General features: G+C 49.3%; 1 protein-coding gene across 2 annotated transcripts; it reads left to right on the top strand.

Annotated features, from left to right (window-relative positions):
• Positions 1–1,964: 1,964 nt before the first annotated feature.
• ASB1 (ankyrin repeat and SOCS box containing 1) lies at positions 1,965–23,256 on the top strand. 2 transcript variants are annotated; one of them, XM_059167537.1, is made up of 5 exons: positions 1,972–2,310; positions 5,664–5,805; positions 8,068–8,370; positions 15,937–16,322; positions 17,554–23,256. In XM_059167537.1, exons 1-5 carry the CDS (start codon positions 2,262–2,264, stop codon positions 17,679–17,681), a joined length of 1,008 nt encoding a protein of 335 aa, XP_059023520.1. In that variant the 5' UTR covers positions 1,972–2,261; the 3' UTR covers positions 17,682–23,256. The 2 variants fall into 2 exon arrangements, with proteins under 2 accessions (XP_059023521.1, XP_059023520.1); XM_059167538.1 differs by lacking the exon at positions 8,068–8,370 and having other exon boundaries at positions 1,965–2,310.
• The last annotated feature ends 1,994 nt before the right edge of the window (positions 23,257–25,250 follow it).

Raw genomic sequence — 25,250 nt, 5'->3', positions numbered from 1 at the left:
TTCCCTAAGAGTTTGCCGCTTCTGCTGTGAGTGACTACCTGCCCCTACAACTCAGGCATAAGGGCTGAGATTTCCACACCGGGGACTCTCCCCCTCCCTGTGGTGGGGGCACAGCAGATCCTTAACACGGGTGTTGAAAGGAAAGACTAGTGGGTGTCTGTGTGTTTCGGGCACAGCACCAGGCTCATGGAGGAGGGTTAGTGCCACGTCCAGTATAGACAGCGTTGGTCCCCGTTGGCAGGCATTTTGGAGGAGAATGGGAGACTGTGCATACAAGTGGGGCCTCTGATCTTTCTCACGAAGAAACAGGGTTCTGAGGGCAACCTCAAGGCCAGGGCTCGGCACAGAGTGATGCTCTGCTCAGGCCATGTACCCCTGAGTGCAAAGGCACTGATGCCTGCCGGGTAGCCGGGGAAGCCAGCACAGCAGAAGCCAGTGGGACAGGGGCTCCCAGGCCACACCCCAGACCAGCTGTGTCAGGACCTCCACAGTAGGGGTGGGGCAGGGCCAAGCTTGCTAGCTTGCTTGCTTCCTTCATTTATTTATTTTTCAATTGTTGTAAGATACACATAATAAACTTTACTCCTTTAACCTTTTTATTATTTATAATTTTAACCTTTTAAAAGTGTACAGTTAAGTACCTCCACACTGTTGTACATTGGTCAATCACCTGAACTTTATCATTTTCTCAGACTGAACCTCTGTGTCCTTTAAACAGCTCCCCGTTCTCCCCTTCCCCAGCCTGGGGCACCCACGCTATTTTCTGTCTCTATGAATTTGACTCATCCAGGTGATGCATATAAGTCGCATCATCCAGTATTTGTCCTTTTGTGACAGGCTTATTTCACTTAGCATGATGTCCTTAAGGTTCATCCATGTTGTAGGTGTCAGAATATTCTTACTTTTATTTTTTAAGATTTTATTTATTTGAGAGAGAGAGAGAGCATGAGAGCACAAGCAGGCAGAGGGCAGAGTGAGAGGCACACTCACTCACAGACTCCCCACTGAGCAGGGAGGCCAACGAGGGGCTCCATCCCAGGACCCTGAGATCACGACCCCAGCTGAAGTCAGACACTTAAGGGACTGAGCCACCCGATGCCCATTCCGTTTGAAGGCTAGTATCATTCCACGATGGCCAGACCACACTGTTTACTGATGGCCAGACCACACTGTTTACTGACTGCACCGCTGACGAACGCTTGGCTTGTTTTCATGCTGGGGTGTTTTGGAAGCTCCAGGGTGTTCCCAGTGGCAGCTGTGGTGGAGGGCCGGTGGGCTGGGCACGCCCCTGGCTCCCTGCCCTGTGGGAGACAGAGGGCGTCACCCCCAAGCCTCTGACGGGGGAGCTCTCTGCCCTTATCGAGTGTGAACGCATTGCAGAAAGCCCTCCTCCCGCACCAAACACCCTCGCAGGGCCGGCCAGCTCTGCAGCCAAGGGAATCGAGCTCAAGAATGCAAACTCTATACACATCGTTTGACAACGCTTAAGCGCGAGAGTGCAGGAAGATGCATTCCTTTGTTCCCTAATTTACTCAATAAATGCTTAGTGTGAGGCACTGGGCAATATTTAATAGACAAGCCCCGCCCCCCCATCATGGAAGGGATTCAGGGAACGCACTCCTCTCTCAGCACGTAGATACATGCTCACCGCAGCGACGCCCAGCCCGCACAACCTGCTGCGGTGACTAGGGCTGGACGTCCGGCACCTTCGCATCCACGCGCTCGCGAGCCTGCTCCAGCCCACAGAGGAGCGCGGGGATCACCTGAACCGCGAAATGCGATCGGCGTGGGATGCGGTCCTGTTCCAAACCACCGCGCTACCCGCCCGCAGCCCCGCCCTCAGCCCCGCCCACAACCGCGAGGGCCACGCCTCCCTTTCGAGGGCGGGGACGGGTCCGGACAGCCAGAGCTCATCGGGATGAGTTAGGCTCCGCCTCCCAGGTGAGCGTGTTTTCCCAGACTCCTTCACTCCCGCAGAGAAACCACCGCGCTGCCGGCGCGCGACCCCGACACGGCGCGCCTTCCGACAGCGCGCGCCCCGCCTCGCCGAGTCTCACGTTCCGACTGGAGCCCGGAGGCGGAGGCGCTGGCTCCCTTCGCCAAGCCCCGTAGGCCCTTGAGGGAGGGGCGCGCCCCTCGGAAGCCGCGCCCCTGAGGCGGCCCACCTTCCCGCGGCGCCGGAAGTGGTCGCTGCGGCTCTGCTTCCGGTCTGCGGGGCGCGCTCGGGCTAGGGCTCCGGACTCGGCGAGTCCGGGGCACCCATGGCGGAGGGCGGCGGGCCCCACGGGCGGGCCGGGCCGGGGCCCGCAGGTAACGTGCGTGCAGCAGCCGGGCCGCGGGGTGGGGCGGGGCGGCAGAGGACAGGGCCAGCGCCCTGGCCGAGGGGCCCCGGTGGCTGCGCCCGGGCCGGGGCCGTGCCTTCCCGTCCCCGGAGGGCCAGACCCACGGAGCAGCGCCCTGCCGCCGGGGTCGGGTCAGCGCAGCACGCCGGACGGGGCGGCCCGGCTGCTGCGTGTGCCCGCTCCTCGGCCTCGCGGTGACATCGTCGCGCTGGGAACTTGCTTTCTAACTGCCGGTCTGTGAACCGGTGGGAATGTGATAGGACCCTAAGAACAGGACACGGGTCGTCATCCAGCTCTGAGCGCAGGGGTCTGGGAAGCCCCCCCCCCCCCGAGGCCGGTTCCTCAGGACGGCAGGTGTCTTTTCTCCGCGCCGCCACCCACGGCTTGACGGGCTGCTACCGCAAACGCACAGGCAAGGGACAGCGATAACAGCGCTCTCAGCGAGCTGTCCGTGACACAGCATGTCCAGGGGCCCGTGGCCCACCAGCAGAACCGGCAGCTGGAAATGCTCACGCTCACCACTCAGAAGAGCCATCAGACGCAGGGTTTTCACCCCGAGACCCAACTACTAAGCAGATGTGAAGTTGCAGGCCAAGCGTGTTCTTTGCTGTGTTCAGGGGAGGTTCCTTCTTAACCTGTGGTGGGATTTCCTCTGTGCTCGTTGCTGAATTGGCCCTGTGTACCAAATGCTTTTCTGTGCTCTGGACCTCACACGTTCCTCTGGGTGTTTGCATAGCTACCCCTCCAAGGAGTTGACAGTTGGGGACTTGGCGCTTTTCATCCCTCCATCCGTGCTTTCAGCAGTCCTTCCTTGGGGAACTGGTATGGACCAGACCTTGCCCGGGGTGGAGACACCCCAGTGAACAAGGGCAGTTCAGACAAAGCCCCTTCTCTCCTAGAATTTGGTTGATACTTTGAATCAGGACTTTAGTGTCTGGGATGTCATTTGAACGTGAGAGAGAGATGGTGAGAGAGAGATGGAACGAGAGGAGGATGGATGACGGCTTCCCAGTACAGAGGGGAGTCGTGTGGAACACAGGCTGCTCTGGCCAGTATGCAGTACCTCTCCTGTCTGAGCAGTACTGTTTCGTTATTTACAGTGTTGCAGGCCTAGGAATGGAGGGGCACAGATTTCCAGGTAAGGTCTGAGTCCTATGTGAAGTAATCGCGTTGACATCGGAGATGCTGATCAGAGAAATGCTAACTCGAAGTGTCCTTGGATCTGGAGCTGGGTGTAGAGGAAACTGCCTAGCTGGGCCAGGGAGTGGGTTGAAAAGAGGCCAGCAGAGGGGAGGCCCAGAGAAAAACTTAACAAACGTCTGTGGTTCCCACTTAACCTGTCCATCTGGCGCTACACTTCCTCAATCTTACTCACCCCTGCTTTGAGCCTTTTCACTCAGGCGGGTGAAACTGTAGGATAACTGCTGTGGAGGAGAACAACTAACTGAAGGAAGATCAGGGTGGAGGCTGCCCTGAGGGTTTCCTTGAGGCTGCCTGCTAATCGGCTGCAGGCGTGGATGTGGGATCAGCTCAAGTAACCTGTGTGTGTGTGTACACCTGCCAGTGTTCTGTTGAGTCCTGAAGGGCAAGGAAGTCTTCTCATCACCCCTCTTGTACAGCGGTCAGGCCTTGTCTGCAGTAGGTATTTCAGAGATTTGATGTGAATGTAAAAGCAACTTCATCATCGGGAGGAGTCCCAGTGGAGGGGTGTGCTTTCCACTGGTGCCTGGTCACAGGCTGGGAGTTCGTGGTCACACTCTTTCCTTAAGCCCCTGTCTGTAACAATATCCGCAGAACTCTTGATTTCTGGGCTCCAGTGTGAGGGGAAGAACTCGATAATTTGTAAACAGGGATCTGATTTTACAGATCTGTTGACCACTTATTTTTCATAGCTCTGGAGGCTGGAAAGTCCCAAGACCTAGGCCCAGCATGTTCTTTGTCTGCCAGGGGCCTGCTTCCTGGAGGCAGTGTTCTTACTTTGTCCTGCCCTGTGGAGGGTGTGTGGAGCTCTCTGGGGTCTCTCTAATATGGACGCTAATCCCATTCACAAAGGCTCTTCTCTCATGATCTGTGCAATCACTTACCACAGTCACTACCTCTTAATACCATCACTTTGGGGAGTTTCAGCATATTTTAGGGGAGACAAACATTCAGTCTATAGCAACTACTCTTTCTTTCCTCAGATTTTGATACCCATTTATCTTTATACTAACGTCTTTTTTGGGCAACTGATTCTGTTTTATTTTTTATTCTGATAAGAGATAATATGTTCTGTTAATGGGTTGGGTCTTTTTTTTCTCATATGTACTAAAAAACGTGATTTTTTCAGTCATGTTTCCACATAAACTTTTTTTTTTAAAGTGAGCTCCACACCCAGCATGGAGCCCAAAGTGGGGCTTGGGCTCAGGACCCTGACATCAAGACCTGAGCTGAGATCAAGAGTCAGATGCTTAACTGACTGAGCCACCCAGGTGCCCTTCCAGATAGACTTTTATAATATTTTTGTCACATCTCACATAAAAACCCCGAAGAGATTTGTTAAACCACTTAATTTATTTCTTATCATTTAAAATTTTTCTAGCATTGACTCACCCTGTCCAAGCACATGGTACGGTTGACTCTATAATCTTTACTGTTTTCCAGTTGTAGAGTCTTCATTATGTGAAGCTGGCTTTCTGTTCATATGCATATATTTTAACATTTTCCTTACTGAGGTGTAACTTACATTCAGTACAGTACACCCATCTTAGGTTACGGTCTCATGAGTTGCGCATGGCGACTCCTGTGGGGTCATGGCCCAGTTTGGCTCACTGTAGTCATTCATGTTACAAGCAGCAGCATTTGTGTGCCTGTTGAATTTGCCAGATGCAAGTGTCTTCTTGTAATACAGGCGATGATTATTTGTTTCCCCCCAATATCAAGACATTGTTACATTCTTGAGATAAACAGAGTAATATTATGGTGGGTTTTTGGTATGTATTTTAAATTGCACCTTGCTATTTTATGTAGGATCTTCTGTATTCTTCAGTAGGATTGACTCCTTGCCTCCTGTCCCAATCACGTTTTAAAAATCATCGCCCTTGTCAGGTGTGGTGTCAGGAATGTGCTTGTTTCACTAAGGGAGACATTTTGTATTTTTCTCAGCTCTGGGCATTTCTGGAGGATGGGAATGGTTTATTCTGGAACGTTTGAGCTTAGTTAGTTAGACCTGCAGTCTGAAGACCAAGGGCTCAAGGTAGAGGGCACCCCCCCCCAACCCCTGTCCCATTTGGTGTCAGCATGGTTTCCCTTAGCTGACAGGAGCCCCTCTCTTCAGTGCAGGTCCTAATTTGAAGGAGTGGCTGAGGGAGCAGTTTTGTGACCATCCGCTGGAGCACTGTGAGGACACGAGACTCCATGATGCAGCCTACGTGGGGGACCTCCAGACCCTCAGGAGCCTGCTGCAGGAGGAGAGCTACCGGAGGTGAGCATCGCTGTCCTGGGGTGGGCCCGCTGGAAGCTGAGGGGTGTGATCTGTGAGGGCACTGTGTCTCCCTGGTGAGCAGGTAAAGACGGTTGGAGGAGGAGATGGAGGGAGAATGGTCAGACTACTAGGAGATAGCCAGTGGTGAGGATAGGGATACCTGAATTCGAATCCAGCTCGGTCATTTACCTTGGTATTTTCTGGAAACTTCTGGCCCTCTCTGATGTCAGCTTTCTTGCTATTAGTCGTGATGGCAGCACTGTTACTCTCTTCAAGAGTGGTCCTGCCTCCTTCCAAGTCTCCTGTGGCTCTTTACCCTAAGCTGTATACATGAGTTCCCCTAACTTTGTTGTTTTCATATGCTTATCCCGCTGTGGGTGCAGACTTCCTGATGTACCCTCCTCTGGTGTCTCTGGTCCCCAGGTGTCTGCCCTCCCCAGGCCTGGTGCTCAGCTTCAGACCAGCTGTCTCGTCACCCAGGAATATGCAGTATGCTCACCTTCTTCTTCCCCGTGTCTGTAGTGCCCGGCCTGCTGCCTGCCAGAGCCCACCTGCTCCTCCCTGCTCCTCCACACTGGCTCGGGCTCTTCCTTAACAGCAACGGGTGTTGGTACTCCTTTTTTCCCGCCAGGGACCCCTGGCAGAGCACAGAGTCTGCCTTCCCTCTGGGTGTTCTCTGATTGCTTTGTGGGTTGGAGATTGGAGCCCTAGCTAGATTAGCAGCTGACCTGCCACCCAAAACTCCTTCCTGCTTTGTGTTTCTTTTCCCTTCGGGGTTAAGTTGGTAGTGAATTGATGGAAGAAATGTCTGCGTGTCAATACTGAAATTAATGCTGCTTTCTGTAAATAGCTCTCAAGGGAGGTATTCCTAACAATTCAAGAATAGGTTTCTTTCTTTCTTTTTTCTTTTTTTTCTTTTTTTAACTTCTGATGCCCTAGCATTATTTCATTAGAATAGATATCAGTATTTTTTTTTAAAAAAAGCTCTAAATATCCAGAAAGAAATCATCATACAAAGGTGGCAGATGGATTCCACATGAATAGTTAATGCAGATGACTCAAGCCCAAAGGAAGCCTTAAGTTTGCAGATGCAACAGTACAATAAAAACAGTAGAATAAAATAGAGTTCAACTAGGTATTTTCATACTGCTTTTCCAAGTACTTTTTTTTTCCTTTCTTCTTACATTTGGCTTTAGTAAATCTGTTTCTTGCTGATGGATTTTTGTTGCTCTGTACTGTGACCATGAGTACTTTGGTCTTCTGGGCTAGTGGGAGCCAGGGCTCAGCTGAAGGAGGAGCCCCTGACCCACTGTGTGTCATTTTGTGTCACTCTGCTGTGAGCTGGATGGCCAGGCTTGTTCACAGCTGCCCTAGGAGCTTGAAGTGAACTGTGTCTCAGTCGGTGACATGGTGGGTCAGTGGGCTTCATGGCCGTGGCATTCCTTGACAGGGAGTCCCAGTCTGATGGTCACTTTTTTTTTTTTTTTTTTTAAAGATTTTATTTATCAGAGGGAGAGAGGGGGAGAGAGCGAGCACAGGCAGACAGAATGGCAGGCAGAGGCAGAGGGAGAAGCAGGCTCCCTGCTGAGCAAGGAGCCCGATGTGGGACTCGATCCCAGGATGCTGGGATCATGACCTGAGCCGAAGGCAGCTGCTTAACCAACTGAGCCACCCAGGCGTCCCTGATGGTCACTTTTGATGAGGGCTGAGCATAGCCTATTCTCTTCAGCTGATATTGGCTGGAAGTGGAGCGCTGCATGACCTTAGCAGTTCCCACAGGCTGGCATTTGTGCTATGCCACAGGTAGGGGGATCGCAGGGGTCACCCGGTCCCAGTGAGGGTGCCAAGGCCAACCTTAGGCCACCACAGTGAGTGGTTGGTGAGAAAGGGCCTCGGGACCCTGGCAGATTGCCAGCGACTAGTTGCCGTTCATCCTGCGCTGCCTCCCTGGGCAGACCCTTCCATCCTTTGTGGAGCTGGAGTTGGGAGGTCTGAGGTCTTAGCTCTGAGACTATCAGTCTGCCTATGCCTCAGGGTCCTCCGCTGTGGAATGGGCTCTGCAGTTCTGCTCTGCCCCATGCATGGAGCCAGCGTTTCATAAAACAGCACATGCAGAGGCATTTTTGAAGCACCGCGGTGTCTGTCTGAAGAGGTTGCCCTCCTGCACTCTGTTCCCGGCATGGACCAGTCTGCAAGGAAGCAGAGCTGTGTGTGGGGTTCCCAGCTGCCCCCACAGCCTGGCTCCCCTGTGCTCTTTCTCAGCCGCATCAACGAGAAGTCTGTCTGGTGCTGTGGCTGGCTCCCCTGCACGCCGCTAAGAATCGCGGCCACCGCAGGCCACGGCAACTGTGTGGACTTCCTGATCCGGAAAGGGGCCGAGGTGGATCTCGTGGACGTGAAAGGACAGACTGCCCTGTACGTGGCTGTGGTGAACGGACACCTGGAGAGTGCTCAGATCCTCCTGGAAGCTGGCGCTGACCCCAACGGCAGCCGGCACCACCGCAGCACCCCCGTGTACCATGCCTCACGTGTGGGCCGGGCCGACCTTCTGCAGGCCCTCATCAGGTCAGTGCTGTGGACACCCACCCACCGTCGCCTGGCTCGGGCCCTTATGGAGGACGTGGCCCCTCCCATGGCGGCCAGCTCTTTCCCTGTTGTCTATATTTACCCCCCTCTCTCTGGAAAGTTAGATGTGTTGGAAGAATTGTCTATTAGTCTTTTTAAAAATCAATCAATTAGTTAATTAATTAATTAGACAGAGATCACAAGTAGGCAGAGAGACAGGGGGGAAGCAGGCTCCCTGCTGAGCAGAGAGCCCGATGCGGGGCTCGATCCTAGGACTCTGAGATCATGACCTGAGCCGAAGGCAGAGGCATTAACCCACTGAACCACCCAGGCGCCCCATCTGTTAGTCCTTTTAAAGAGCTACTTCTTCGCTGTCAGTTCTCTTCTTTTTCTGCTTACTAATTTCTAGTTTATTTTTTCCCATTTTCCTTAATTTTACTTTATTTTTCTCCTTTTTCAGTTGAATGATGGATGGATTATTCATTACTCTTCTCAGAGTGTCCACTTTCAAGGTTATTATTTCTTTCACCTGTAGCTTTGTTCTTACTTGCTAAACTTTTCCCCCATATTTAAGTTAGGTATTATTATTATTTTTTTTTAAATTTATTTATTTATTTGACAGACAGATCACAAGCAGGCAGAGAGGCAGACAGAGAGACAGAGAGGGAGAGAAGAGGAAGCAGGCTCTGCTGAGCAGAGAGCCCGATGTGGGACTCGATCCCAGGACCCTGAGATCATGACCTGAGCCGAAGGCAGAGGCTCTAACCACTGAGCCACCCAGGCACCCCCTTAAGTTAGGTATTATTGAAGTTGATTTCCTTTTTGCTCTTGTTGTTATGGAGGAGAAAAACTTAATGCACATTTTTATGAACTACTTTTGTCGTGCTCAGGTAATGTGGAACAAATAATTTGCATTTTGGGGCTTCTTTTGAGTTTTTAATTTTTCTTTCTTTCTTTTTTTTTACTGTCACACATGTTGTGGATGCTTGTAACAAAGCATGTGACCACGGGTATTTATTTGCAGCAGGCAGTGTGGTAGCCTCAGTCACCTTACTTGTGGTCCCTCTCTTTTTTCCCATTTTTAGCCATCAGCTCTGTCCCAAGTTCAGAGAAGTCTGTTAGTCTCTAATTGCTGTTGTGATTTGTCATTTCCCCCTTTTATTTCTAGTGTTTTTTGCTTCCTATGTTTTGATGCTAAAAGTTGTTTCCTTTGGTTATGCTCACTATCAAACCAAAAGGGAACTGTAGGTCTCATTGAAGGCTCATTTACATGTTCTGTCACATTCAGTTTTTAATCTTCGTGGGCTTAAGTACTTTGGGTGCTCACCTTTCTTATTTGACCGTATAGGATTCTTTGTTTTTTAAGTACAGTTAACCTAATTGCCACAGCTGATGTTAGGTCTATGTCTCTCTCTTGGTTTCTAAGCTGTTCTTTATTTTGTATCTTTGTTCCATGATCTGTATTTGTTTGCTTTCCCTTTCTGTTATTTTAGATGGTTTATGGTCTTATTTTAGTTGTACCAGTCCTTACATTTTTAAAGAATTTGAACCAGATTACATTTTTATTTTCCGTGTCTCCAATGACTTCTTTCTACCTAAGATGCTTTTTTCCCATGCTTTGCTCTGGAGGCATTTCTTGTGGTTGGACAGAGTACAGTTTAGGTAGACAATTTTCAGTGTGGAAAGGATTGGGTGAGGGTCCTGTTGTTACAGGCCGCAGTGGGCGTGGTTCTGAGGAGCAAGAGACCTGGCATCCCCTTGCCTAGGTCTGTGTGTGGTTTTTGAATTAGGTACTGAGGATATACTTTACATTAAAGTTTTTTTATTTTTATTTTTTAAATGACTGTGGGATTGGCTTTTGGCAAGACAAATGAGGGTATTATGATATTTCCCTGCTCTTTAAAAATTTTTAGCCTGATCATCTAAGCCACCTTAGTCCCGTATCTTTGCATCTTAGAGAATGTAAGTCATTAATTTGGAAATATTTTTGAATAGGATCAGTCAATGAAATTTCATGTTGGTTCCAGAAATCCTTGTAAGGCCTTTCAGTCAGTTCATGATGCACAACTGCTTTGGATTAACTGCAGGCTTGACTTTGAGGAGTGCGTGTAAGGATGCCCTATTTGAGAAAGTGTTACCATTACGAAGACATCGAGAACACATGTCAGAAAGGTTTCTCTTTTTTAAATTACCAGGTAACTGACTTAGTGACTGTTGGAAAATGAGAGAGATATGGTTGAGTTACTGAGCAAATACTACAATCTAAATCTGATGTCAGCAGCTGCCTTCCTAGGTCATTGTTCTTACACGCAGGGTTCTCTGCTGTCATGCCGTGATTTGCTGTTTCTCTGCAAGTGAATTCCATTTTGTTACTTGTAAATTCCCTTGATAAATGTTGCTGGTGTTTTTTAAAAAAAAGGTAAAGGAGTGATGTTTCTGTATGTGCAAAATTTATATTGATCCACTGAGTTGTCCCAGTGGTTCCTTGCCAAAGATATTAAAAACAGGAGGGGAATTTTGGAAAACAGTCAGGATTAAAATTAACTGGATCCTATCCAGCGTATTTTTATGAGTGGATGAAGGGCTGTCTTTCCCATAGCCCAGCTAATACCAGATTGTCATATTGCCCAAAATTACAAACATTTTAGAAGACCTATCCCTAACAGGAGAAGGAAAAAAAAAATCACTGCTTAAACTTTAGTTCTCTTTTTCTTTATTGGTTGAATGTGTGAAGTGAAATGGAAGTTCTGCTTGGTTTGGTGTGTGGTGTGGAGCGTTTTTCCTGTCCCTGCTGGAGTGTCTAGGAGGCTGGGTGAGGTTTACATTTGTGGTGTCTGACGGTGGCTTCAGTGGGGGAAAGGATGGTCCTGGGAACACATTGGTCTGTGTGCCCCTCCCTTCTCCTCCTTAGGCCTGCGTTGCCTGCAAGCAGGCATGTGGTTTTCAAGGAGAAGTTCCTTTGTACACTCCAAATGTGTTGAAGAGACAGGCCAGAGAATAGGACTGCTGGCTGGCCATTTAAAGCATGGCCTGGGGACGCCTGGGTGGCTCAGTTGGTTAAGCAGCTGCCTTCGGCTCAGGTCATGATCCCAGCGTCCTGGGATCGAGTCCCACATTGGGCTCCTTGCTCCACGGGGAGCCTGCTTCTCCCTCTGACTCTGCCTTCCACTCTGTCTGCCTGTGCTCGCTTTCGCTCGCGCTCTCTGACAAATAAATAAATAAAATCTTAAAGCATGGCCTGGAAAATAGGGCTGTTTCCTGTGCTGTAGGCACCTGCCTGCCTGCCCGTCTTCTCTGCTTCTCCATGCTGGCATTTCCTAATTCCATGAAACACGAGCCGATGAAACCTGGGTGGCATTGGAGGGCTGTCTGGCATGATGGAAGCTCAGGGAAGTAGGTGCCGCCGTCTGTCTAGTGGTGACTCAGAGGGGAGCCCGTAATGCGTGCCTGGCGGGGCTCTCCCAGGAGCAAGGCTGCGCTCTTTACGTCCTCTCCGGTTGCACAGGGTTGTCCTTGGGCCCGTCACTGCTGATGTCAGTGTGATCTTTTGATTAAGGTGGTGTCTGTTGGGTTTCTCCACTGTAAAGCTACTCTTTTTCCCCTCTGTAATTATTTAATTCGTATTTTGTGGCAAGGGATCATGCAACACATATATATCGTATTTCTCATCAGATTTTTAATTTATTTGTGTTAGACTTACAGTTTTATTTTCCAGGGAGTTATAATCCCATAGTAGTTTACTTATTTTGATGCTCAGATTGTCTCGGATTTGGCTGCACAGAGTCTTTAAACTGGAGCCTAGCTCTGTCCTTAGGACATGTCCCCTGCAGCCTTTGATTAGTTTCTTACTTTCTCTTGTAACAACATAGTCAAGGCTCATCTAGTACTGTGCCTGTCTTAGCCCTGGAATGAATCATTTCTTCAAAGCATCCTGGTTTCTTTTTAGTGGAGAGTGGTGCTTAGAGGCCAAGATCTGGGTACCGATAGTGTTTTTTGGTTATGGGATGTTGCTCTTTTCAGTCCCTCCAACTGGACAGAGCTAAGGTTACATGTACGTTTCTGTCTGTATTTCTGTATCTATGTACATTGACAGTTGAGTTCACCCTGATACTTCTAATCTAATCTGGTATATCCTACTTCTCCGTTTCTGACTTTATTATTTGCTTTTCCAGCAGAGACCTGGTTCCCCTTCGCCTTAACACATTTATTTATTTTGCCAATCCTGATCTGTAACCAGTCTGATGTTGCTGCCGCCTCTCACATATGACTCCTCACCCGACGTGGGCTCTCACGCCCTATGCCAGGCAGCATTTTTAACAAGCACACTCTCGACTTTGCAAGGACTCTGATACCCTGAGCCAGGCCACCCTCCGTGCTTGAGTCCATGGCCTCTGCTTAGATGAAAGGGACCGAGGTTGGTAATTTGCACTTGGGCTGGAGAACTCCAAACTCCCTATAGTAAGTCATATACTTAGACTCCCTTGAGGGCAGGGACAAGGGCAGGTCCCTTGTGGGAACCCGAAGCCCCTGCCTTTTTAGAGTCATTCTGAAGAATGAGGTTGGCAGGTCAGGCTGCTCCTGCACCTGTCCGCTAAGAGATGATTTCCTCACGTCTGAGCAGGGATCATTGCGGGGACAGCTGAGCATGAGGCCGGTGAGCTATGCTTCCTATCTCAGGGCCTTCCAGGGGACTCTGCTGCTGGGTCTGGCGGTTTAATACACCCAGAAAAAGGAGGCCCCCAGCAGTCAGGACTGCATGGCACCATCTGGATACACAGTTGGGGCTAAAGTGGTTTTCTTTTTCTTTTAGTTTTTGGGGATTGCCTTTTATTTCATTTGTTTTATGACTTATTTATGTGGTTCCAAAGTCAAGTCTGTAAAACAACATATATTAAAAGAGGTCTAGCTTCTGTGTCAGTCTCCTTCAGCTTCCCTATAGATGACCATTTTTAAGCTTTCATAGTTGATCCCTCCATTGTTGAAAAAATAAGCATAACGTGCATATGTCTAGGTGTGTTATCAGATACACGAATTTATTGTAACCACTTTCTCTCTGATAAACAGTAGCATAGTACACATTTTGACTGTTCTGCCTAAGTGTGTTCTGAGGTCATTCTGGAGTAGTGGTGACACTCCTTACATCTTTTCATGGGGGTTCAGTGCTGCTTTATGTGGATGGGCCACGGTTTGTTCACCCAGTCTCCTCTTGAGGGACCTGTGGGTTGTTTCTTGCCTTCAGTTCTTACATAAAACATTTTAATGAATTGCTGCGTGCGTGCATCTTTCTGGAATTTTGCAGATGCAACTTGGGAAGAGATTCCAAGGGTGTGATTGGTGGATCAGAGGGTACATGGATATGTAGTTTTCCCAGTTCTTGCCAAATTTAGTGGGTCCTAGTGGGATTGTTCCAGTGCTAGTGGGATTTTTCCATTTTGTATCATCCCCAGAACTGAATGAGACTTCTTGTTTCTTTAAAGCTTCGTTAATAAAATTTTGATTTTCCCCAGTGTGATAGGTGAGAAGTAGTATCTCAGGGTAGTTTTTTTTTTTTTTAATTAAAAAAGTAAAATGTTACATTAGTTTCAGGTGTAAAGGTGGTTTTAATTTGCGTTTGTGTTATGATGAGGCTGAGTATCTTTTCAGATGACTGAGAGATGCTTGCCGCTGTCAGCGTCTCTAGCTCATTTTCCTGTAGAGCAGTTGAGCTTTTGCTTTTTTTTTTTTTTTTTAAAGATTTACTTACTTATATGAGAGAGAGAGCCTGAGCAAGCAGAGGGGAGGCACAGAGGGAGAGGAGAGTCTTAGGCAGACTGGGTGCATAGCATAGTGCCCAGCTTGGGGCTCAATCACAGGATCATGACCCTTGGATCACAACCCTGAGGTCATAACTGGAGCTGAAACCAGGAGTCAGATGCTTAACTGACTGTGCCACCCCGGCCCGCCCCCAACCCCATCATTCCCTTTTGTTGGCTCTCTCTGTGATAAGGCTATTAATCCCTTGTAACATCCCCCCCAACTTTTCCACTTACTGCTTTACTTTGCTTCTGCTGCTATTTGCCATGCACAGGTTTTTCTTTGTTTAATTTTCATGTTAAAAAGCTTTGCTTTTACATCTTTTCTTCTTCCATCTTCCAAATGAACTTTATCATCAGCTTCTGGAATTGCAGAGATGTTACTTTTGCTTATATTTATAATCAAATTATTTAGCTCCAAGAATGGGATTTTCACTTATACAATAAACTTCAGGAAAATTGAGCTCTTACTAGTGTTGAGCCCTCCTCTCCAAGGCAGTGGTGGGGGTCCTCATTTCCGAGTTCCACTTGTTTGAGTATTTTTTAACTTCCCTTATGCAAATTTTGGATTTGTACTGTTAAGTTTATGCTTAGATCTCTCATTCGAAAATTCATTTTGCTTTCATAAGTAAGGTGTTTTCCATTTTGTATTTGAACTTATTTTTGTATGTATGAAGGCTGTTGGTTTTGTAACTTTACTAAAGTATTTAATAAATTCATTGCTTATTGTATTTTCATTAATTATTCAGGGCTTTCCAGACATAGTCATGTTCTCTGTAAATAGGGAAAGCTTTTTTTTCTTTCTTTATGATCTTCATCAGCTAATTGCTTTCTCTTGTCGGATTGCACTAATACCCTTACTTAAAATTTAGGGGTGCCTGAGTGGCTCGGTTGGTTGGTTGTCTGACTCTTGATTTCGGCTCAGGTCATGATCCTCCGGGTCTTGAGATCAAGCTGTGCACTTTCTCTCTCTCAAGGAAATAAATAAATCTTTAAAATGCCTGAATAAGAATGGGCTGGAGAGTGGGTGTAGATGGCTCGCCCCAGCCCATAGGAGAGCCACCCCTTGCCCTATTAGGTGAGACACCAACATCTGGGTTTTATCTTGTGAAGGAAATGTCTATCATTTCTTATTTTATTGAGTACTTATAAACCTGCGTTAGTGTTGGGCTTTGTCCCATGCCGCGTTTTTTTCCATCTATAAGGGTAATCGTGATTTTCCCCTTAGTTCTGTGAATATGATGGACAGGGTTCTTAGAATTTCTAATATTGGAACCACCCTTGCATTCTTGGAATAACCTGCATGAAGTTGTGGTTCATACTTTGGATTTGCTTTGCCAACATGTTATTGAAGGTGGGTAGGTTGATACTCGTAAGTGAAAATAGTTGGTAGGTGTTTTCGTTTTTTTTGTTTTGTTTTGTTTTTTTTAATGGTGTGGCTTTTGTCAGATTTTGGGATTGTTCTGCCAATTTCATAAGATGAATTTGGAAATTTTCCTTTTTTATCCTTTGTTTTGAAGTAGTTTGACTAGCCATAAGATTGTCCGCTCTTCAGAGGCTCTGAAGAGTTCCCTGATGAGTGTTTGTGTGAGAGGGTTCCGAGTTGTTTGGAATGGTCTCAGCTCTGCAAGTCAGGAGGCCACTGTGATCGGTGGTGTCTCCTGAGTGGTGTCCTGGTGCTCACAGAGGTCAGGCCTGTCTCCAGTGCTGTGGGGGTCTGGTGGCTTTGGTCGTTCCACCACAAGGTCTCACTGTCCCTGTGTCTCCCCTGTAGGTATGGGGCTGACGTCGACGTCAACCACCACCTGACTCCTGACATCCGGCCCCCTTTCTCCCGGCGCCTCACCTCCCTGGTGGTCTGCCCCTTGTATATCAGCGCGGCCTACCACAACCTCCAGTGCTTCAAGCTGCTTCTCCAGGCGGGGGCGAACCCTGACTTCAACTGCAATGGTCCCGTCAACACGCAGGGCTTCTACCGGGGCTCCCCCGGGTGTGTCATGGATGCTGTCCTGCGTCATGGCTGTGAGGCAGCCTTCGTGAGCCTGCTTGTTGAATTTGGAGCCAACCTGAACCTGGTGAAGTGGGAATCCTTGGGCCCAGAGTCAAGAGGCAGAAGGAAGGTGGACCCCGAGGCGTTGCAGGTCTTTAAAGAGGCCAGAAGTAAGTGGCCTGAGTTCTCTTCTGACTTGTGTGGGTCAGTTGAATGAATCGAACTATAGTGATTAAAAAAAACCTCTTCCAACAAAGCACTTAGAATGTGCAGTTAGGGCTAGGCCGTTTCCAGAATACTTCCAGAGTGGTCTTTTCAAATTCCTAGACACCAAGAATCGATACAAAGAAATATATAAAAGTACACGTTGGAAGTTTCTGGAATTATAGTCTCTTTACCTCTCTGCTCTGCTTCTTGACCCCAAAGCCCTTCACTTTCGCATGGTTTTTAAACGGTTTCCTGACAACAGGTGGTAGGCCTTTCCTCCTCTAGGGGTCCTCATTCCCTTTCTTCAGTTCCACTCAAATTACCATTACATTTATTGTGTGATACCTCTGGTTTTTGTTAGAATAAACTCCATAGCTTGCTTATTTATGAAGGAAGATTTTGCTAATGAATTAATCAATCGATGGCCAGGTTGTTTGCAGTTGATCTGGACTGGGTCTTCTTGTCCAAGGCCCTCTCTGGGGCTCAGAGGTGGACCTTGTGTGCCTCCAGCTGGCTGCTGTGGGCTGTCTGTGACCTGCCTGCACACAGCCTCCTCCTTGTCTGGGTCTCGAGGGCATCTGAGTTGAAAACCTTTCCCTAACCCTTGCCTCTCACAGAACTTGAGTTTATTGTGTTTTTGTTGTTGGAGCTTCCTAAGCCAGTCATTAAGACACGTTCACATTGAGCCTCCCCCAAAGGGGCTGGTTAATGGTCACTTGGAGTCCTGCTGAGAGAAGCTGCTGGTGTCATGCCTGCTTCACAAGGCAGAGGCCCGGCTGGGCTCTTCTGACCCAGAGCAGAATTGTCAGCCTGTTCTCCTCATAGACTGCTCGGCGTGTCTCTTCTGGATCCCCCTGGAGTTTCCGGGACTGACAAGAGCAGAGGCTGACGGGAGGTGAGGGTCCGTCATTCACACCTGCCAGGGCCTTCAGTGGTCAGCTCTTATTTCTGTCTAGGAACTTAAACCCAGTCAAGGTGGTGCCATCTTGGTGAGCAGGTGCCCCAGGTGAAGATTGCACTCCTTCCACAGAAAGGAGGAGCAGGCGACAAGACCTTCCTCCCCAGGCACCGCTCTCTCCACTGTGAAATTGGGAAGTTGGCCGCGGGCATTCAGTGTGGTTCTGTCTGTCCATCTCAGCGAGCCTTTGGTTAACCTCCCTCCCTCTGTCTCCTTTTCTTCCCATGGCATTTCAGGTGTCCCCAGGACCTTGCTGAGTCTGTGCCGTGTGGCCGTGAGAAGAGCTCTTGGCAAATACCGACTCCATCTGATTCCCTCGCTGCCTCTGCCAGACCCCATAAAAAAGTTCCTGCTTTATGAGTAGAATTCAAGCGTGGCGGTTGCTTGCAGTGAGGAGGAAGGTGATCTGCAGTGAAAGTTGACACCGATTCTTGCCCCTGTGAACCACATCCTGTCTGTGCTGCTGACGGAATCCCATTTGGCTGTTGGTGAAGCAGAAGTGGCCTTTTTCTCGTGGATTGTAATTCCATCTCAGGTGCTCGGGGCATTGGACAGTCCTGGGGTCATTGTCAGCTGAAAAGTCCATACAAAACTTCATTTTGTCCTTCCTCAGTATCTCTGTTTTGGATTCTCATGGTAGCATATTCACAAAGTGGGCCTTGTGGTGTGTGTATGTACGGGCTGAGTTGGCCTGCTCATGGCTCCAGCGGGGAGGACACCTAGCACTTTCCAGAACTGTGCTTCTGTTTATATTTTTACTTCTCAAGTTCATTGTTTGATTAAAGCCTTCTAATACCTAAATGAAAAGAGAGTTTTGGTAAAAAAAAAAAAAAAGAAAAGAAAAAAGAAAAAAAAAGGTAGAGTACAGAAATGCAGTTCATGAACTTGCTAGTCTGTTTTCCCTGCTCCTGGGGGTGACCTGTGGTATTTGTCTACACTCAGCTCTTCCCTACCACTCCCTGTGTTCTCTCGTGGCAGTGTCGTCTCTTAACTGCCTTCCTCCCAGGGTGGCTTCTGGGCTGCATGGACCAGCTGTGGTAGCTCAGTCGGTGCCTGCATCTGGCTGGAGTCTAAGTGGAGGACTTCCCGCAGCGCTGCACCTGTTCTTGTACCTACCTGTGCCTCGCATCACGCCAGCAGGTCTCGTGAACTCTTTGCCCTTTCTCTTGGAAGAGCTTCCAGACACGAATTGATTTTAGGAGGCCTGCACCGAGGAACTAGCCAGTCAGATGACTGCCTGCATTAGGACCAAGGACGCTCCCACAGCATTCACTGCCAGTTCTAACCGAAGGAGACACCTGCGGCGCTGCCTTCTGGTCCTTGCACGCTCCCCGACGGGGGACTCGCGTGTCCTCGGGATGGCTCCAGGCTTTCTGTTGCTTGGTGTCCAGTGGACAAAACATCTAGCGCGCGGTTGATTGCTCTTTGCCTTACTGGACCTCATGTCTTGGCAGTTGCTCCTAGAACCTGAGCATGGGGGCAGCAGCCAGGTCAGAATTCTTCTCCCGGCCTGCTAGGGGTGCTGGGGGTGAGACAAGCAGAGTTCTCATCCCCGAGTCTGTGGCTGTGGGCAGGGCTCACCCACGCCCAGGCTGTGCGGCTCAGTACGTGGCTGCGTCCGCAGAGGTAGGCCATTGGCTGCCTCTTCAGAGCTCCCCAGGTGATGCTGTTTCCTGGGAAACCACCTCTGGTGACCATTGGATGGAATCGTGGTGATTGTAACCTTCAGAAGTGTTTAGGAATAGGCAGATTTCAAATCTGTGCCTAGGTTTTCTGTCATAAGAGCTATCTAATTTGTAATGATTGAATTAAGGATACAGGTTTACTTAATTACTAACAGCCTTGTAGGTTTTAGCCACGGAGACAAGTGGTGTCTGTCACTGTCTAATGCAGCTTGAGGATAGGATTCTAAACCCTACCTTGTGTGTCTTGGATGGCTTGGCCAGAAGGCCAGGCTGTGACCTGCAGGTGCATGCATGAGGTCTGAGGGGAGAAGAGGCCCTGAATGATTCAGAGGGTAGGCACAATCACCGGAGGTGCTGTGGGGCTACAGTGACCCTGTCACAAGCTGTGGCCGTACCGAAGTGCGGCATGGCTGGCTGAGCCTGATGTTGGGCTTGTGTGCTGCTGTTGAAGGACTGGGCCCCTGGCTGCCGGGGCTTGTGCAGAGCGGGGGGCTGGTCAGAGTGAGGCCGTAAGCTGCGGGCTGTGGGTGCTGATGAGGGTTCTTGGGGTCAGAGTCAAGTGCTGCCAGGGCTTCAGCTGAGAAGGGACTCAGGGTGTTTTTTGTGGCAGTCTGGGTGGGGCTGAGACCACGCTTAGGCTGTGGCAGGAGCTGTGGGGAGGTAGGGCTCACTGGATATAGGGAAGCTGGAGCTGCCCAGGGGTAGACTGGGCCACTGGCGGGGGCTTCCTGTCCCTGGAGGTGGGGAAGCAGTGGTTGGCCACCTTTTCGGTAGGGCTGAGAGAGGAGTTTTAGAGTGGGTGGTAAGTTGACCTTCCCTTTCAGCTCTTCCAACTCTGGGCCTCCCTGGTTCGGCCCCTTTGGCTCAGGTTCTCTCCTGATGGGCCGTTGTTACAGATGCATGGCACACCTGCCCCACTGGGTGCTTTCTGCAGAGGTATGTTAGGATGGGGCCTCCCCACTCCTGCCCCGGGTGGGAGGGTGCCTCTGTCCCTGGACCTTCTGGAAAGCCACGCCTGGGAATGGTGCCACTGCAGAAGTCACACACTTGTGGGCACGGCCTTTGGGCTGTGGGAGGTGAGGGCCCGGCGCAGGGTGGTATGGGGTCTGCTGCTGGATGAAGCAGTTGCCGGGCTTTGTTCTGGGGATTGAACCATTTTCCTGGGGTCTTTCTGAAAGGAACGGACTGAGTTGATTCTCGTAGTTGGGTCTCCCCATGACCTGGCCAGGAGGTAGTATGAGGCAGGAGAGGCTGCCAGGGAGTAGGGGCGCTCCTGCTCGGCCCCTTGAATGTGCTGTGCTCTGGGCCAGTTTGTATGGGCCCGGGGCCTCCACCCTTCCTGTGCAGAGTTCAGGTCTGGTCATTGGTTCAGCCAGACTTGGCCGATGCTTTCAGAATCCTGAGAACCATGAGGTTCAGCCTATAGTTTGAAACTTCATTGCTGCCAAACATGAATCTGAAAACAGTATAGATAGCTGATTAAGGCTATTCCTACTTGTTTGAGTGACACTTTACTAAAGCCCCCTTTCCTTTCCTTGCCCAGGATTGGATACTAAAGAGGAAAGAGTAACTCTGTCAGAACACTTTAGGAAATTGTGTTTCTGAGGCATGGGGCCCGAAAGTCCCTTGTAGCAGGGAAACATGGTGGTACTTGAGGAGGCCTCTGCCCACCAGGCCCCAGAGCTCTCCCTGGGGAAGGCACGACGGACTCTTGGGAGTGAGCTGGACAGCCAGGAGTGTCCTGACTGTTCCCACTCAGGGGAGACCTCCTGGGCATTGAACAGCGTCCTGTTGTGGGCCTGACCAGCTGTGGACATATGGCAGGGACTGGGGTCAGGGGCAGTGTCGATGGCCTCTGAGAATTCCTCTTTGGCATCCTGGGTGCCGGTATTGAGTCTGTTTCCCAGACCCATCCAGGCCTTTTTGTATTACTTATGTTATTTACATATTTATTTATTTATGTCCTGCCATGTTCCTGAAGAGGGTTTAAGGCAGTGATGCTGGGTTTTTGATGTTCTGTTTTAATATTTGGTAAGTTGCTGCCGGCAGGTACTTGTTAGGTAAGTTTAAAAAGAGGATAATTAGCAGTTTTTTGTTGCTGACTCTGTTTCTGTTTTCAGGCTTAAGGGCCATCCTTTCTTCTTTTTTTCTTTTTCTCTGAATCAATTTTTTAAATCAAGTGTTCATGCAGCAGTAGAAGGGGAAGAACATGCAGCAAGTGAGGTCAGAGCTGAGGAAACTCAGACTTAGAGAGAAGGGCTTTCCCATGCTTTTCCGCAGCCCTCTGGCTGCGCGTGCCCGTGGGACCTGTGCGAAGGCGCTCTGTTCTCAGCGGTCCCTGTGGCTGTAAACTTCTGGTGTGACTCTGGTCCTTCCTCTCAGTGGGGTTGCATTGGAGGTGGTGATGGTGCTGGAAGAGCCTGTGACCTTTGGGACCTCATGGGGCAGTGACAGTCATGGGGGCCGACAGCATCGGCCCCTGGCACAGAGGCTCCTTTTAGGTTCATAAGGATAAGGACATGTATTAAGTAACTGACAGTTAAGTTTATTCAACCTGAAGATTTATATTTTATTCTGAGATAATGTCCTTCCTAATTTGGGTGATAAAATTACTTTTATGTAACGAAGGTGCTAATAGAGGGCAATATTTTTATTTTTTAAAATGCTCTTGGTTGGAAGATAAAATGTTGGCTGTTCTCTGTCAAGCCCCAGAAGTTCTTAAGGTCGCCTGTCATTGGAGTTGCAGGGTCAGGGAACCCCAGTCTAGCTGCAGAGTGCACTGTGTGTGGTGTTGGCATGTGTGAGCTTACCTTCTGGCGGCAACAGAGCCTCCCCACAGTTCCCTGGGGTGACGGGCCTCTAGCTGTTCCAGAATCCAGGAGAAACACACCCCAGAAGTGTTATGTGGCCTTCTCAGTGAGGGCTGCCTTCACCTTAGGCTTTGGGGGGCAGCAGGCCTCTGAGCGCCCATGGCTCCCTGGCAGGTCGGGGATGGCACTTGCAGTGGGTCTTCTGGAACTGAGGCTTCCGCCCCTTCAGCCTCCCGCCAGGCACTTGGTGAATAGTCCTGAGTACTCTGGATTCTGCCCCAACTTAGAAGTGCCTCATTTGGCCATGTGACCTCTTTATCCCTGGCTTACCTGTTAACTCCCCACCCCGCCCAGCCCCTCAGAACCTGACCCCTCAGTGTGGAATAAAATAACTGTTGTCACTCATGAGTGGTTAGTGGGACTATGTCCCGAGAGAATTCCACGGGAAGGACATGCAGATTTTGGAGTGTGGTGGTATAAAGAACACATACTATACATTCTAGGCAGACAGATGCAGAGCTGAGGCAGGGAGAAGACTTAGGTGGCCTTAACATAGGATTGCGCAGTGTCTGGAATGCATGGGCATCCTTTTTTTTTCAGTTGCTTTGATTTTGGATCTCTAGCAGGTAATGTACGAATGTACATCAGTGCAGTGTGAGTGTGGCGTTTGTGAATGTGGGGAGTCCCGGCTTGCTGCTCTGCCCTGCAGCATTTGCACAGTTCCCGGGCCTTGTTTGGTGGTGAGCACAAGAGTGTGACCTGCAGTGGGCCTGTGCGCCTGCCGACAGGCTGGCGGGAATGTTCCTGGTAGCTCCTGTTTGTCCTTCCTGCTCTGGGAATGAAGGTGTGTTTGCCCTCAGCAACTGGGGCCACGACTGTTCTCACACTTGTGCCTGGTTAAGCATTTCCAGAAGTTTGACGGGTCTCTTTGAGATGTTATTGTAACTTTAATAAATGCTTTATTACCCTTTCATTCAATGCCCCCCCCCCCCCACGCCTTAATTTTTTGGACTGCTTATTTCAATGGGTAGAAATTGGACTTGTGAAATCTTTGAAAACACGTTTCAGCCAAGTGACTGGCTGTCTGGAAAGATATGGAGAGAGGAACTTTTTGAACTGCTTGGAGGCATCTTAGTGTTCTAGAGAGGCACCCAGAATGTGGCACAGATAGAAACTTCCAGCCAAGCCTGTTTTACTTGGTGGGGTTTCCAGTTTGAAGAGGATGTGCCTGTAAAGTGTGTGAAATCCATGGCTTTCAAACAAGGTGAATTGTCCCTACAGTGCTCTGCAGCGGGGAGGAGGTGGAGAAGTGTGGGCAGAACCATTGTTTCTGGGCCTCTGTTACATGTGATGTGTTCTGACAGCAGGAGGGGGAGGTGTGAAGCTTTGGAATGAACCCAGGAGGGAAGGAACTAAATAAAGACATTTACTCCTGTTTCAGCAATACTAGCATGTTTTCTTTATCTGTTGTTTCAGATATCTTCTTCATTCTTCACACCCTGATCCCCCCACCCCCACCCCGCCCTGGATGCACACACACATCTCCTGCTCTGCTGGAAAGGTGACCTCACGTTCTGTCTCAAATTTGTGTGGTAGAGATGGGTGGCTTTCTTTCACTGTCCAGTGTTCATCTGTGATAACAGCCCCCAGTTTTAGCTGGACATTTAAAGTCCCAGTATATTCTTCATTTCCCAGCCTTCTGTGCAGTAGGTGTGGCCATTTGCCATAACTCCTTTCTGAAATCCCATTGAAATGAGAGCGGGATTTTACTTTTCAAAAAATGTAGAAATATACTGAGATGATGGAATAGCAACAAAATTTAGGAACAAACCTCTCAAGAAAACAGATGAATGAATGATGACTGACCTAGACGCATCTGAGAAAGCCACCTTGTCCAAAGAACTGAGTGTCTGAGAATCTGATTTCACTGCAAAGCTCCTGAAGGCTCTGGAATGGGCAGGGGAGCTCAGGTACCTTCGAAGTGGGTGAAAGTGGGAGGATGGGCTGAGAGCCAGTTAAGACTTGGTCCTGACCCAGCTGGGCAGCTGTAGCTGCCCCAACCCAGTGAAAGATAAAGGAGGCTCATCACAGTCAGTCTTCCGTATGTCTCTTTTTGTCCTCTTCAGGTGGGAATCGGGCTTGTACCCTGCCGCAGGATTAGACCAGAAAGAGGCTTCCTGGGGAATATCACTAGCCTAAGGTGCAGAACCAGAAAAAAATGGAGTGCCTTATGTCGGATGAAAGGTAGACCATTGGTGCTGGTGTTGAAGGCCTTTTTCAGTCAGCAGAGGACACCGGCTAGTTCCCAAATGCTGGGTCTGTCACTCTACCTCTGGACTTCTTGTTCCCTGACTCAGCTACCCTTATCCAAATAAGAACACTGCTAGGCAACCAATCAGCTGAAAAAGCAAAGTAATTTTCATATTTGTCCCATTAAAGCCGCTTAGCCTGTGAGCAGCTCGGAGCTCATTGCTTTTGTAGCCTTGAGTTACCTGGTTTTCAGGCTTAAAGCCTTGCACGAGACTAATCTCGGTTTTGTTTTATTCAGTATGCAGTTTGGTTTTTGACAGAGGAACACCTAGATGCCAGTACGGAATGTGGCCACATGCTCACATGTTGTACAGTAGATGCCAACAAATCAAGAGAATTCTGAGAACAAAGGCCAGGGTTTCCAGATCACAAGAGCCAGTGTACTGCTGATAATAACAGGAGACGACTTGCTCTCACCTATCACTGGAGAGAAAAGATCCTACAACTTGTGGCTAGAATGAACAGGACGTGTACAAAATACCGGGGACAAGAGTAGCCGTGGAGTCCTCAGATGCCACACTGGGCCATAGATGAGGGTAGGCTTTCATTTTCGTTAACTCTGGCACGAATATTTGCAGCTAAGATTAAAAGCCAAGCTAAAGAATTGTAGTGTCTTTAAAAATGTGTGTTCCACGTACACTTAGGAAACCACGAGAGGACGTACTCCTCCAAAATGAGGGCAAGTGTAGATTTACCCGAGGAAGGGGAAATCATGGTACCCAGGAGGTGGGGCACCCGACCCCAGAAGGCGAGGGGGAAGCTCTCACAGTGAAAGGTTCCCGGATGGCGGCTGTGCAGTGGGCATAGACAGCACCAGTCTGGAGCAGATGTGAGGAAGACCCGGAGAGGTCTTCGTTCTTAGACCGCCCCTGCCTCTGGACGTTCCTGGAGAGGAATTGGAATTGTTACGGACACGTTCCCGGGAAGTCACCGGACCCAAGTCCAAGAAGGAAACCACAGGCAAGAAAGTTATCCCAGTAACAGTAGCAGGCGCAGCGGTGGTTAGTGTTGACTTGGTCCTAGTAGGATCGACCCTGAGGTTGAACGCTACGGACCTTACAGCCTTAAAGCTCCGCTGAGAGGACGGAGCGTGGGGGAAGCGTGTGGGTGAGAGCTGTCTAGTCCTTC

This window comes from Mustela lutreola, chromosome 3 (assembly GCF_030435805.1).
Source record: "Mustela lutreola isolate mMusLut2 chromosome 3, mMusLut2.pri, whole genome shotgun sequence".
Lineage (NCBI taxonomy): Eukaryota > Metazoa > Chordata > Mammalia > Carnivora > Mustelidae > Mustela > Mustela lutreola.
Note: the sequence above shows the minus strand (reverse complement) of the source record. Positions and strands in the feature narration are given on the sequence as shown.